This window comes from Dendrobium catenatum, unplaced genomic scaffold (genome assembly GCF_001605985.2).
Source record: "Dendrobium catenatum unplaced genomic scaffold, ASM160598v2 fragScaff_scaffold_1409, whole genome shotgun sequence".
NCBI classification, from domain to species: domain Eukaryota; kingdom Viridiplantae; phylum Streptophyta; class Magnoliopsida; order Asparagales; family Orchidaceae; genus Dendrobium; species Dendrobium catenatum.
This window is the reverse complement of record NW_021319871.1, coordinates 531,195-546,202: the sequence shown is the minus strand read 5'-3', so window position 1 is coordinate 546,202 and position 15,008 is coordinate 531,195. Positions and strand designations below refer to the sequence as shown.

Below are 15,008 nucleotides of genomic sequence, written 5' to 3'. Positions count from 1 at the left end.
CACTCTCTTGAGAATAGGCCTTGTAGTATGGTTAATAATACTAGCAAGATATGTAAAATGCTTGAGATCTAGAAGATCACATGAGGTTGCATTTCAGATCAACCACTTGAAAGCTTGTTACTGTGGGTCTCCGAAAGGATTCTGCTCATGGGGTTCGAATGCAAAGAGTACGATCACACTATCCCGTAGGACAAAATGGTCGTAAACCTTTGCACTCAGCACAAGCAGGCTGATGGAAGAGCAGATGGAGTTATAGATACGATTAGCCATGGAGGATAGCGGCTTTCACCTACCAACCTCGATGGATAATAATATCTATAAAATTGAGTCAAGTATGGTTCGATCCGGGTCAACTCGAGCTCGCCTCGACTCGACCAAAATTAATTCACTAAAATAAGATAAGATAAAATCAAACTCAAATTAACGTCGATTCGAAACGAATCGGGCTCGACGAGGCTCAATCAACTCAATCAAACGCACTCGAGGGCTAATCAAGACAAAAACGAGGTCAACAGTTACAACACCTTCCCCAACTCTCATTTTAACTAAGGAATTTGTAGTATGGAGATCTTTTCCTCGAGGAAAGTAAAGTTGCATGTGGAAGTGAGGGAAGTAGGAAGTTTGCTCCAAATTATTTCAACTCATTCATCATTAAGTTGGTCTGAGGACTTGATAAATTTTACCTCTACCTTCTAAGAAATCTGAGTTCAAATCCTACATTCAATGACCAAACTATAAAGCTTAAATCTTATCCTAGTTAGCCTAACTATAATGCCTTAGAATCTAAATTTGAAAGAATTGTATTTTTTTATATTTGCAATTAACAACTAGAGCTTACTAATTATGTTTCATTAATATATACAACATAAAATATAAATGCATCCAATATTTACACATTGATCCAAACCCAAAATAACATATACAATAGCTATGATATGCAATCAACAATAATCCATCACTACAAATACATTATGACTAAAAAAAAAAGAAAGAGAGAGAGAGAGAGAGAGAGAGAGAGAGAGAGAGAAAGGCAACCATATGCAAAAAGAAAACTTAAGCCTACAACCAGCTCAACCTCACACCACATATTCCCGATCCTTAATTAAAAACATGACAAATTACATAATGAGCACATAGTCGAGTATCTATAACTGAAATCAATACATAAAAGAAAAATATTATACATGAAATCATAATCATATGAACAATGCCTCATTAATCAATCAATCAATATCATTTGTCAATCAATCATCGTATGTCATTTTCATACATCATGTGTCATCAATCTTATCATTCATCAATCATTATCTAATCTATCATCGACCTTATATGTCATCGGTCATATCTATCATTTGTCTTATATGTCATATATTTATTGTATTTATCATCGATCATATCTATAATCTATCATATTCATCATCTATCATCTGTCTTATCTATTATTTTCATCATATATAGTCGATCATGTCAATCATCGGTCTTATTAAATCATTCATCATTTCATACTCATCGGTCTATCTCTTATCAGCCATTAGTCTTATGAATTATTAATACCAATATCATCTCTCTGATCAAGCATATCATTTCATTCATAGTATTTGTTCTTATGTATATCACATCATTCGTATAATATATTTTGTAATAACATATATCATGTACATATCATATGCAATTATTCAAGATTGTGAAAAATCAGATCGGACATTGAACCGGAAGAACGAGTGATTCACATTTTGATGGATCGATCGGGGTCTAACCGGTGTTGAACCAAATGATATCCAATACTAAGTGTTGAACCAAATGATATCATACATACTAATTTTATTAAAAAAACATTAACCTAATAATGATGCAATCATTCGTAATATGTGATAGAAAATTAAACATAATAAAAAATAATGAAGCATAACATTTTCACAATTAATTAAAAAATTCTTTTAAGAAAGCAAAAGTTATCAAGGAAACATGATACAAGGTTCATAAATATTTTTCATGCGAAGAAGAAAAACATCAACAATAACATATAATGAAGTTTAGCACAAAATGCAATCATAAAAGATCAAGTCATCATTACACAAAGTAATCAATAATATAATACCGAATTCAATTAAAGAATGTAAAAGAACACCTACAAACCTGCCACTCGTAAGGAGGACCATAAGTACAGCCCATGTTGTTCCTATGCTCGAATTTGAGAGCAACCTATAAGCTATGAAGAAAACAAAATAGGAAGTAAGCAACCAAGTTAATAAGACTATCACAAATAATGCCAAAGTTCACCAAATACTGTCCTTAGTAATAGTAAAGCTAGAAACTGATTATGCTTCATACTTAGGTTTCGATAAGCTAGTAAAACTATCAATACATTTACTGAAAACTTTTATACTAGTTCCATACCAGTAAGTTGTTGAACTTGTACATTAAAAAAAAGGTGGACAATAACTGAAATATTACCCAATTGTTTCGTGGGACTTAGGTTTTGTTTGGGACGACTTTCTTATTACTTTTTAAAACAGCTTTCTAGCATAAAATTAAATTTTTTTACTAGAAAACTACTTTAAGAAACAATAAGAAAGCTATCCCAAACGAAGTACATAGTTTTTTTGAATTAGAAATTTTTGTTAAAAGCCGCCCCCAAACAAAGCCTTAGATGCATGAGTAGCAAATTTTCTATGTATAAATCTATGATTTTCTGCATGATTAAAATGCTTCGTATAGTAGACTAATTAATTAAATTTTGAAGATTATACTCACTTAAGCTAGAAGCCCAGTCAAGATGAGACAATTTAGCAAATTCTAAGAAGCAGATTGTAAAACATTTAAAAAGTCATCTAGAAAGAATAGAAAATATATACATGTGCGATCCCTAGAGCGTCTGAAAGTAAATCAAGATGCACCATGGTACATAGCAAAATGATGATGTGGCTCATCCTTTCTTTTTTTTTTTATAATTTTTTTAGGGGAAACCCACAGAGGGGCCTACATGTTAATTAAAGGAAAATATTACAAAGTCCTTAAAAGGTCCTCATGCTCACTAATGCCCCAAAGAGCTACAATATAAAAAACCAAAAATCCTAAGAGCACAAGGTCCTTACTACACAAAAATACAATAACACTTAGGTGCATTCTACGGTGCTTAAGAACAAGCACCCAAAAAAGGGAGGAAAAAATAAAACGATCTTGAATACTTTGCTCCCCAGCAAAAAACCCATCCTCCTCAGAACCTGCAAAAAAATTCCTGCAAGGACCACAATAAAAAGCAAAAACAGAAACTATAATAGAAAAAATAGTAAACCCAGAGATACCACCTGTTAACTTTGTTATAATAATAGTATGTTGACCAATAACTAATACCAACCTGGCGAACACCCAACCAATCCAACGGTTGCCAAAAAGGAACGAACAAAAAAAAGGTAACAACATTCAAAAAACCCCTTCTCCCAAAAAGAATGAGATTCAAATAGTCACCACCAAAAAGGAAAATCCAATGATCCCCAAACCCGTTATCCAGCCAGAACAGAGTAGTGCCATCCACCAAATAGAGGAGATTACAGCATAAACCAAAAACATCCCCAGCCAAAACAACCACCCAAAAACCCCAACCACCAATAATCTGATACCACATGAGTAATAAAAGGAGAAAAACAAAAGCAATTTTATAGAACTCAATCATGTAAATAGCATGAAGCAAAACAACCATCTGCCAACCATTCCTCCTCCAGATAATCAAACAATCCTCAAACCCAAAGGTCACAACCTCAAGCTGTAAGAAGTCCAACCAAAAAAATGAAGACATAATAGTATGAAATGAAGGCAAATAAGAAGCAGAAGAACACGCAACCAGCAAAGAAAATGAAAACACCGAAACAATCACCAGAAAACCCACCATAAACAAACTAAGATTTAACATAAGGGACATTAGCTTTATCCAATCTCAAAAGACCTTAACATAACTAGGTAAAAGAAATATAGATATGTTAGTCATAATATCCAAATTCCTACCCCACATGGCCAAAGCATGGGCAACAACATTACCCTTAGCCTCAATCATTGAAAAAGAATAGTTCAACTTCCTCCTTAAATTAGTAATATCACGCGTAAGATAAAAGAGGGAAAACACACAGCTTTTGTCTTCCTTAAAATCCAGAGACTTAAAAGCAAAATGAGAAGCCACCTCAACCACCACATCAAACCTATTAAGCTTATAACAAATATTAAAACCATAGTAGATAACATAGGTAGTGACAAAGTTCTTATCCGCAATAGCAGGCCCCACAAAACGAAAAAAAATAGTTACCATGATGATCCCTAAGCACACCAGCACAAGTAAAGAATCCTTCTTGATACAATCCACATTCAACTTCAAAAAATTGGATGAAGGCCAGGTCTAATAAATACATCTGGGTATATTTTTCAAATCACTCATTTCCAAGTCAATGCCAAAATTCTAAGCAATAAAAGTGTAGTTCTTAAAACTTTTGAAAGACAATAAATTTGCCAAATAAAGGGACACAACTTTGTCTTTAATAATATGGTTAACTCTGAGCGTTCATAGCAATACCATTAAAACGAGAATTATTTCTCTCCAACCAAATGTACCAAAGGATAAGAGAAGGGATCACATTACGAATATGGCCTTTAATATTAATAAACCATAAATTAAGGGTAGAATTAATAGAAGATATACCATTAAAAAAACTCAAATGAAAGATATCCTCAAAAAAGGACCACACTTTAACAACAATCGAACTAGAAATGAAAACATGATGCATATTGTCCACATGGTAGTAACACTGTCATTTAGAGGGAAAAATAAAACCTCTTCTAGACAAGTTATCATCAGTAGGAATAAACTTATGAAGCATTCTCCACAAAAAAGTGAAAATAGTATACGTGATACTTTTATGCCAAATTAAATAAAACAACCTAGAAGGATCATATATGCTTCTCTCTAACAGAATGCCAAGCATCACAAAATTCTAAAAGCACCATCATTCGAAAGAGTGCACAGTTGAACATCATTAGTATTGCAATTAAGAGGAATCTTTAAAATATGCTGGATTAAAACATTAGGCAACACACTAAAGAGTTTCTCTAAATCCCAACCATTGCCAGAAAAAAAATGATTCACCTTCACCATCTCATTAGAGCAGAAATTAATAATGGAATCAATCGATTGTCCATCCAACCAACGATGTTGCCAAAAGAATATATTACCCTTACCCAGGCCCCACACTATAAAAGGTTCCACCCGCCACTTAACCGAGCAAAGGAGCTTCCAAACAATAGAGTTACCATTATTGAAAACACACAAGGTGGGATGTTTCTCACCACAATACTTAGCAGTCATAAATTTAGCCCAAAGCGACTCCTGGCCACGAAAATTGTAACATAATTAAAAAAAAAAGTCGTGGCCAAATCTAAAAGAGATTTACAACCCAAACCCCCTTCTTTCAACATCCCAGAACACTTAGACCAAATTAAGAAGACCAATGAATTTTAGAACTGTTACCCGTACCTTTCCAAAAAAATTTATTAATAATTCTATCAATCCTCTTACACACAGTCTTAGCAGGAAATAAAGTTTGAAAAGTATAGACATGTATAGAACAAAGAACACTATTCATAAGAGTAAGACGACTCCAAAGCTTAAGAAATTAGCCTCCCAAGAGGAGAGCCTATTAAGAATCACAGAAATTAAATCATCAAACAAGAAAGACTTTTTCCTCCCCTTATAAAGAGGAATACCCAAATACTTGAAGGGTAAAGTACCAATACTAAAACTAGTGATATTCTTAATATCCGTAACACGAGCAGGAATAACTTTCTTAGCAACATTAAAGCAACACTTATTTTTGTTCAAAGCCAAACCACTAATCAACTCAAATTGGTTAAAAAATTCCACAAGCTTGTTAATCTTACTCAAAGAAGCATTAGTAAACACAATGAAATCATCAGCAAAACATAAGTGCGAAATTTTAAAACCACCAAGAGTACGAAAATAAAGACCCAGGTATTTAGTAAAGAGGTCCTCAAGGCCTCTAGATAGATAATCCACAGCAATAATAAAAAGAGCAAGGGAAATAGGATCCCCCTGCCCAATACCATGAGAAGCCTTAAAGAAACCATGTCTCTTACCATTCACCATAACAGAAAAATAAGGACTTTCAATGCAGTTTTTAATAAGTTTTATAAAATTGAAATCAAAGAAAAAAAATTAAAATGTTATAGATGAAATCCCAATTGATATTATCATATGCTTTGACAATATCCAACTTGAGAATCATATTACCACCTCTAACTTTAGCATCCAAATCGTGACAAAATTCTTGGGCAAACAATATGTTATCCATAATAGCACGACCTTTCACAAAACCCATTTGAAAAGGCGAAATAATTCTAGGCAAAAGCATAGATAAACGGTTCATCAAAAGTTTAGAAATAAGTTTATAAAAGAAAGAACACAAACTAATAGGTCTAAAATCATTCCAAGAAGCAACCGAATTATTTTTGGGAATCAACACAATAGAAGTAGCAGTAAAGAATTTAGGAATAGCCCCACCATTAAAAAATTCAGTAACCGCCACAAAAATGTCCTCATAAATAATAGACCAACTGTTATGAAAGAACTTGGTGGTGAAACTATCCGGACCAGCGACCACTTCACCATTCATCCCAAACACAGTATCCTTAATCTCTTTGAGAGAGGGAGGAATCATTAACCCCTTATTATCCTCATTCGAGATAAGCTTAGGAATAATATGAGGATTGATAATAGAAGAGGGAGTAAAGACTTTATTAAGATGGCTTTTAAAATGGTTAACAGCCAGAGCAGCAATCTCATCATAATCTTCAAAAATAGAACCATCATCTCTATGAATCTTGAAAATAGTATTCTTAGCACGTTTCTTCTTAGCTAAAGCATGAAAATATTTAGTATAGTTATCCCCGTCCACCAAATGTTTAATACCCACTTTTTGTTTCCAAAAAGTTTCCTCTTGTAATTACAAATTAAAAAGAGCACTCTTAGCTTCCTGAAGCACATAAACATTAGGATCAGAAGGACACAATTGAACTTGCTTTTCCTAAAACTTCACTCTATTCTCCTCACGAAGAATGTTAGAAAATAGATTCTTAAAGATATGATGTTTCCACTAATTTAAGACTTGCTTCAGTCTTTTAAGTTTCAACCACAATCTATTCATACCACTAATAGAATTGTCCGACATAAGAGGAGCCTGCCAATTAGTTTTAACCACCTCCAAAAAGGAATCATGAAACAACCACATATTTTAAAATCTAATCTGAGAAGGAGAATTAATATGTCTAAAATTAATTTTAATCAAAAGCGGGGCATGACCCGAGAGAGTCCTACACAAATGATCAACATGAGTAGACTCAAAAGCATTAAGCCAAGCATTATTAAATAAAACTCTATCCAGTCTTTGCCATAAATGCCCACAATTCCATGTGAAATTATTATCAGTAAAGCCAATATGAATCATATTGCAATCCATAATCATACCATTGAAATCCTCCATGGATTGAAAAATAGGAAGAGAACCCCCGATCCGTTCAATAGGGTTAGCAATAGTATTGAAATCCCCTCCCACAATCCAAGGAAGATTACAATTATTATGAAACTGCTAAATTTGATCCCATAACAATTTTCTAGTATAACGAGCGGAGGCAGCATACACAAACGAAGCAAAGCAATGGAAAGTAGGACTTTCAATATTGCAATGGAGGACTTGGGTAAAGTCCCCATTCACATCAATTTTACAAAAAATAGGCAAGTTTTTGAAATCAATAGTCTGAAAATACCCGTTCAATTCAGAACCTAACCAAATTTCAGAGGATGCTTTTTAGAAATATCAAGTTCCACCAGAACCCGCGCAATAGAGGGACGGGAAATAGAAGCAGTTGCCTGATCAGTTTGCAAAGGCCTACCAAGAAGAGAAGCCATACCAAAAAGTATTTGCGAGTTAAAAAAATGAAGCCTTAAATTGGGAAAAGAAACCCAAATCGGAGCAATAAACGATTCTTCCCTGACATCAAACTCAGGAGTCCATTTTAGGAGATGCATTTGACAAGCCTGGAAGTAGTAAGATCTCCTCGAGAAGATCCGGCTGTAATCTAAATCGTTACTCAGCTGAATGGCCACATGCCTCGGATCAAGCAGACCAATGTGGAAGGAGCCCGAAAGCTTCAGATTCACAAAAAAATTTTGGATGATATCAAGGTTAGGATGTCTAAGAGAAAATTTTCCAACCAACGTAAGAGCAAAAGGAGCTGCAAGCATAGAAAAACCAGAGGCATAGAACATAAGAGAAGGACAACCTTTAAACGAAGTTTGCACAAATTTAAGTTGAGCAGAACCAGAGGATGATCCCGCAAGAACATCCTTAAACGAACGAGTCTTACCATTTGGAACCACAGTAGACGGTGGGGAAGATGACGACGGGCGGAAGGAAAAACAGATCCACCAAAAAACACAGGAGAAGCCCCCAGGAAGAGGCCGCCGACTGAAACCCTAGATCGCTCGAGAGTCGCCCAGAGTACCAGGACGAGAGAAACTTTTGACGTGGCTCATCCTTATTCGCCACCGGTAACCGCACGTAATAATTTCTCTGCATTGACAGATTTAAGGTGAGGAACGTGAGGATACGTGCCACCTAAATTTTAAATATTTTTTTTTTTTCCTCTGCTGCTCTCTTCAAGTATCAGATTGATAACCAAAAAAATTTTTTTTTTTTCATATTTTGCTGCCAGTATTATATTTGAACTACGAAGTTTAATTAATTTTGATGATTTCTTCTTGTTTGTTGTATTAGATTTCGGTTTCGTTTAGGACGATTTGTTTTTAAAATTAAATTTTTAGTAAAAAATAAAAAAATTTTAAGTAAAAATTACTTAAAAAAACAGTCCCATACAAAACGTTCATGTAGCTGAGCTCTGGATGAGCGTTTTGCATGTTTACGGCTCTCTTTTATGATGCTGCCTTAACAAAAAAGGATAACTTCATTTACCTGCTATTAGCATTTCTTATTACTTGGCTTTGATTTTATCGGTGCTTCAGTTAAAATTTCTTAGATGGCACAACTGTTCAATCAGTAGTGTTCATGGATACATAAATTCTATTGTAGATCTACGCATGAAAATTCTAAGTTATCAAAGGATTACTTTCTATGAAACTTTATTATATACAAGGTTATTGTATATGGTTTAATCGTATACTTCGCTTCAGCTATTTTATTAGTTATTTCTTTTAAGAAATCAGCAATTACTGTTAATAAATCTTATCTAGTATATATAAAGCGTTGGCAAGACAAAAAATTTCATTTAGGGCAACTTGTGACCACTATTTTTTTGCTGTTTTTAAGATATTTTTGTACTTAAAAATGCTTTAAAAAGTAGTAAAAATACTGTCCAAAACAAAGCCTAATTGTGGTGGTAATACAATTTCTTTGGTTGGATGTCTTTGCGCATTCTGATCTGCCACTAATTATTGTGATAGATAATGTCACCAATTTTGTATGGAAGAAGAATATAAGAAGGTTGCATGTTGGATTGATTGGTATATAGTATGCTTATGTCGTCCACTTTCCCCAACTTTTATTTTTGACCATGGAGTTTCTAGCTTGAAGATCTTGTCCTTAGAGGAAAATAGAAGTTATGGGTTGTGTGAAAGAAGTGAGAGTTTGCTCCAAGTAAGTCTTTTTCATGATCGTGTTGATAAAATGATCAATATTGTTGACCTTTTTTATTTTTTAAACTTTCTAAGAGTTCCCATTTTAAATGCAATATTTAGACACTTTTTTTTATTTAGACACCTACAATATAGCAAAAAGAAGAGCCGGGGTAAAAAGAATATTCAAAGTTAAAGAAAAGTCATTGACCATAAATCCGACCTTCGAGAAGGAGCTACTAAGGAAGAGAAGAAAGCGGAATTCATTCTTAGAGTTTCAGATGGTAAAACAAACATTTTCATACCACCCCCTCCCGTGTTTTTCCCTAGCGCCGCTCTGGCGATTTAGGGTTTCCTCCCCGAGATTCCTCTCCGTGATATCCCACCATTTTTCTTCGATGTTTTCGTGAGATCGGAAGGCTTTGGTTTCCTCTTCTGTTGCTTTGCCCCTGTCGAGTAAGTTCGTCATGGCGGGAGTCCCTTCCTCTGCTTTGTGGGGGAAAGCCTTTGAGCCAATGTTGCATAAAAACAAAGGCTTCTTTAATCTGGATAGTGATGGTTCCAAGTCTCCTTCTAGATCTCGCTCCTTTAAAGAGGTACTTTCAGGTAGCACGTCTGCAGGTGATGATCTCCCATCTCTAACTCAATCGACTTTTAATGGAGTTCATGTTGTTTTGTTATCTGATGATGAAGTCTTAAAATTAGCTTCTCAGTTTCAATTTACGCTGGTTGGAAAATTTGGTTTGCGGAGATCAAATCTGGATGCTATACGACAATTTTTTGCGTCTTTGAAACTTACTGGATTTTTTCGATAGGATTACTTGACTCTCGGTATGCGGCTATACAGCTTTCTAACGATCTGGATTACAGTCGTGTTTTTACTAGGAGCTCGTATTTTATTTTTAACTATCAAATGCAAATCTTGAAATGGACTCCTTTTTTCGACATTAAGGAAGAATCTTCGATAGTCCCGATCTGGATTTCTTTTCCTAGTCTTCGTCTCCATTTTTTTAACCCGAAAGTTTTGCATGCATTGGGTTTGATTTTCGGGAGGCCTCTTCAGACGGACCAGGCTACTGCTTCTCGCACTAGACCTTATGTAGCTAGAGTTCTAGTTGAGGTAGATATTTCCAAAAAACACCCAAAAGAAATTTGGGATGGTTCCAAAGCTTCCGGGTATCTTCAAAAAGCTGAGTTTGAAGAAGTCCCAGATTTTTATTCTCATTGTAAAATTCATGGGCATGCTCAAAACGATTGTTTTAAACTACACTCGGATCTAAAAAAAACTAATGTTATGAATAATGGGAAGCATGGATCCACCGGAAATAAGACTATTTATATGCCTGCATCTAACAATAATGTTGGGACCCAAGAGAACCAGGTGGAACCACTGCCTATTTCTCATAACTTAGAAGGAATTTTAGAAAATCCGAAGAAGGGAACTTAGAAAATGTTACTTTTTTGGCGGATGAATGTCAGGAAACAAGTGTGGAAGCTGTTAATGATAAGATTGGAAATATTTTTAATGGTGCCAGTAATAAGACTGAAACTGACCCTACTATTTTTGTTTCTATTGAATTTATGTTTAATGAATTGGAGTATACTAATATTTCTAAACCTTATGTGACCTCTAATTCTAAAGAAAGAAGGGTTAAGGAAACTATCTGAGTTGGTAATAGAAGTGAAACTAATGAAGAGTGTGTATGAAGGTGAATTTATTCCACCATCTGGTTGTATTGATAATACAAATGTTAATCAGGACATCTCTTCTTTGGCTAACCATGAAAAAGATATTACTAAAACTTCTAAAGAGGACGGTTTCAAAATGGTTACTAAAAAGAAAGGTAAACAACCAAAAAATGTTCTATCTGCCACTCTGAGATCCACTAGAGCTCAAGCTTCTTCAAAAGAATGTAATGATTAAAGCTCCAATTTGGAATGTGAAGGGGATTGGGGTGTGGGCTCCGAAAATTTGGCCCCAGCCTTCCCGTCGCGCAACTGTTTATTTTTCTTTTTTCGGCGAGGGAGTTTTAACAGAATTAAGTTTTGGGGTAAATTTTGGGAAGACAAATGTTTTTGTAGATAAGACACTACCCAGAGATTTCACCCTCATTTTGTGAGGACATTTTGATATGAGTTCTGGTTTCACATAGGTGCAAGCTCCTATAGTTAACTACCCCTCTCGATAACGAGAGAGAACTTTCATTTAAGGCTAGTCGTCAATCAGATACATAGATAATACGTGTTATCTGGCATATAGTAGTAGCAATGGGCATATGATGTTAGAAAATTGGAGAGTTTGGGAATTTAGAAAGATTTGATATTAAAATAGAAAATGTCACCACCTTACACTTAAAGCGGATGATGGAGGAATGGATGATGGACCCGATCAAGATCCCATGGTTCCGTCATCCCGGGTCATCGTGGTCCATGGTCTACTTAGTCAGAGGAGGTAGTCGACCCAACCTAACAAAAGGATCCTTATCGGCAGCCATGGGTTGCTTCGTCCAAGGGGACCTTGTAGATATTGGGTGAATATTTGTCTAAAGGGATAAATTTGAATCCACCTTAGCTAACAGAGGGCTTTATACCCTATTGATTATATCCTTTTGATTCATATATCAAGGATTTGATTCCACTATGGAGCGTATTGGCTCTAGCCATAACCGGTATTTCGTGATGCCATTTGGCGGAAAAATCACTCGATTCAGAGGGCCCCGGGTCATAACCGTTTATCCTGCGATGCTATTTGACATCAAAACTGTCGGTTAGAGGACACGTACCACGTCCTTACTAGCAGGCGATTGTTTGAGAATTGATCATAGTGATACTTTCGACTAGGCATTTTGCTCAATGTGAGCTAAAGTAGTTTTTAATTTATCCACCCTGACAAACTATTACGGAGGGTGGATGGATTTTGCCTTAAGTGTTGTGATGATTGGTTTCAAATTAAAATATCTTTTTGGGATTTTGAGATTTTTTTAGGTTTTCATGGTTATTTGGGTGGAATTTTGAGTATTAGGAATGGATCCCTTTGGTTGAGATAAACATTCAATACGGCCATCATCAGGGTGTTTGGGGTCATTTCTATTTTCTAAATTTAACCTTGTCGACCCTATCTACTAGTCGACAGAGGACTTGGTTTCATAGGCTTTATGACTTTATTTGTGAATTCTCTTGATTATAGGCTTTGAAGGCCTAATATGAATGTATTAAAATAAATACACTGATAATTACAATTATGTATCTATTTGAAGGTTCGAACCCTGTTGACTCCTATTGATCCATATAGAAGGATCGGGTTCAAACTAGAATTCACTTATTGAGCCGCACAGCATCCCTAGACGTCACGTGTGTACCAATAACATGCTCGGCAAGGCCCATGCGAAAGTTTGGGGGCATTTTATAATTGAACCATGTCTACTCCTTTTGCATGCTTAGAAGGATTGAGTTCAAATTTAATAATCTGCGCAGCATCGATCCCTAGAAGTCACGTGTGTACCAATAACACGCTCGTCGGGGCCCATGCTGGTGTTGATTATATTTACCCCTTTTGTGTGCATATGTGTATACAAAATACGATGCATGTGCAGGGGTATTTTGAAATATTTGTGAACGCCTTCTGTCCGCTTGCATAGAAGTTACAGATCCGGTGGCATGGCGTATCAACTTTTGAATAGAGTTGTTCGCTGCTTTGTACATGTAGACTGTCGTACACTACTCGTTGCTTTCTGCAAGTGGATCGTAGTGCACTAACTAATCTCCTGCCTTCGTTTGTAAATAATTGCATGTATTTACACTTGTTGTATCTCATTTGCTTTTGCATGCAAATAATATATAGTATGTATGATGAATATTATACAACCCTTGAGATATTCCTACTTCACTATACATCATCTGTCCTTGCTCATAGAGGGCCAGCGTGTTGGACAATTATCAACCATAGAGGTGTTAGTGTCTTTGCCACAATAATTGGTAGGTACATTGAATGTGCTACGGACATGCTGTCTCTTCCACCATTCTTCATGTACTTGTTTGTAGACATGCTTTCTATAATCATCCGTGGAGAATTTATATCGCCTTGTAATGATTGTTGTGTCGACTGTATCAGCTTCAGTTTTGGTATTCACAAGGCAATGTTGCAAAGTATTACTTGTGCATCTTCTTGCAATTGTATCACATATACTTGCTAAAATCATTGATTATTGTTTGCATACCAACTGGCAATGGTACCCTTTAATACATATTGCATGCCTTGCATCATTGCTTGCAAGCAATTTCAATAGGTTCTTCATACGTCAACCTTTAACATTTGTAGATAACTGATGCACTGCTATGAACTAGTTATCATTGATTGGAGGGAGTTCTTGACATTCATTTCAAATTCTTCATATGTTCTTCACGAATATGCCATCCATGATTAATATTAATAACATGCACTTATGTTATATACCCTCCCTTTAGGTTGATTGTGCCTTATTACATGAGCTCACATGTAGGTGTTTAACAATTCATCATGAGCCAATTTTTATAAGCAAATTCTTACACATTCAATTTGATTTGTTAATGCTCATTTGTGTGATCAAAATTGTCACTTGATTTAAACATTTTCACTTTGATTGTAAATTCCTCAATTTGAAGTTTAGTTTGATTTTAAGTCTTTTGCTAATTTATTCAAATTTGAGTTCATTTAATGTTGCAAATTCAAATTTCAAATTATTTGTATTTAGTTCACTTCATGTTCCAACCAAATTTGATCCAAATTCATGTCCTTGCTTGAGTTCAAGTAACAAACTCAAGTCATATGTCTCATGTAGTCTTTGCAAGTTCAAGTTTGAGTCCTTGTTCAATTTGTCCAAATTCCGTCCAAGTCCAATTTCAAGTTTAATACAGTCCCAAATTGAGTCCTCTTGCACTTTATTCCAATGTTCATTTCATTTGATTAAACTTGATTTAAGTTTGGTTGTATGATCAAGTTATATTCAAATTAAGTTCCAAAATTTTGTCAAAGTCTCAAATTTCAGTGAAAATTTCGACAGCCTTTTGGCGTTTCCCCCATTTAGGGGACAAATCAAGAGGCAACCTTCCCCTCGACGCTACGTGAGAGCTTCAGGTAGATGTCTTAATGACATCGCGGTCGCATTTTTTATTTTTATCCCCGCCCGCTACGTGAGCGTTTAAGGATTTTTTTTAATTAGGTTCATTTTTTATTATTACAAAAACAAAGCACATGTTAGAAAAAACACAGATTCCCCCCTCTGCACTACTTGAGCATTTAGGAGTACTTATATATATATATATATATATATATATATATATC

General features: G+C 35.1%; 1 protein-coding gene across 1 annotated transcript; it reads left to right on the top strand.

The window, feature by feature from the left end:
- Window positions 1-10,155: 10,155 nt before the first annotated feature.
- LOC110102406 lies at window positions 10,156-11,135 on the top strand. The gene is made up of 2 exons (XM_020830739.1): window positions 10,156-10,429; window positions 10,504-11,135. The coding sequence occupies exons 1-2, from the start codon at window positions 10,156-10,158 to the stop codon at window positions 11,133-11,135; spliced, it is 906 nt and encodes a 301-aa protein (XP_020686398.1).
- Window positions 11,136-15,008: the final 3,873 nt, after the last annotated feature.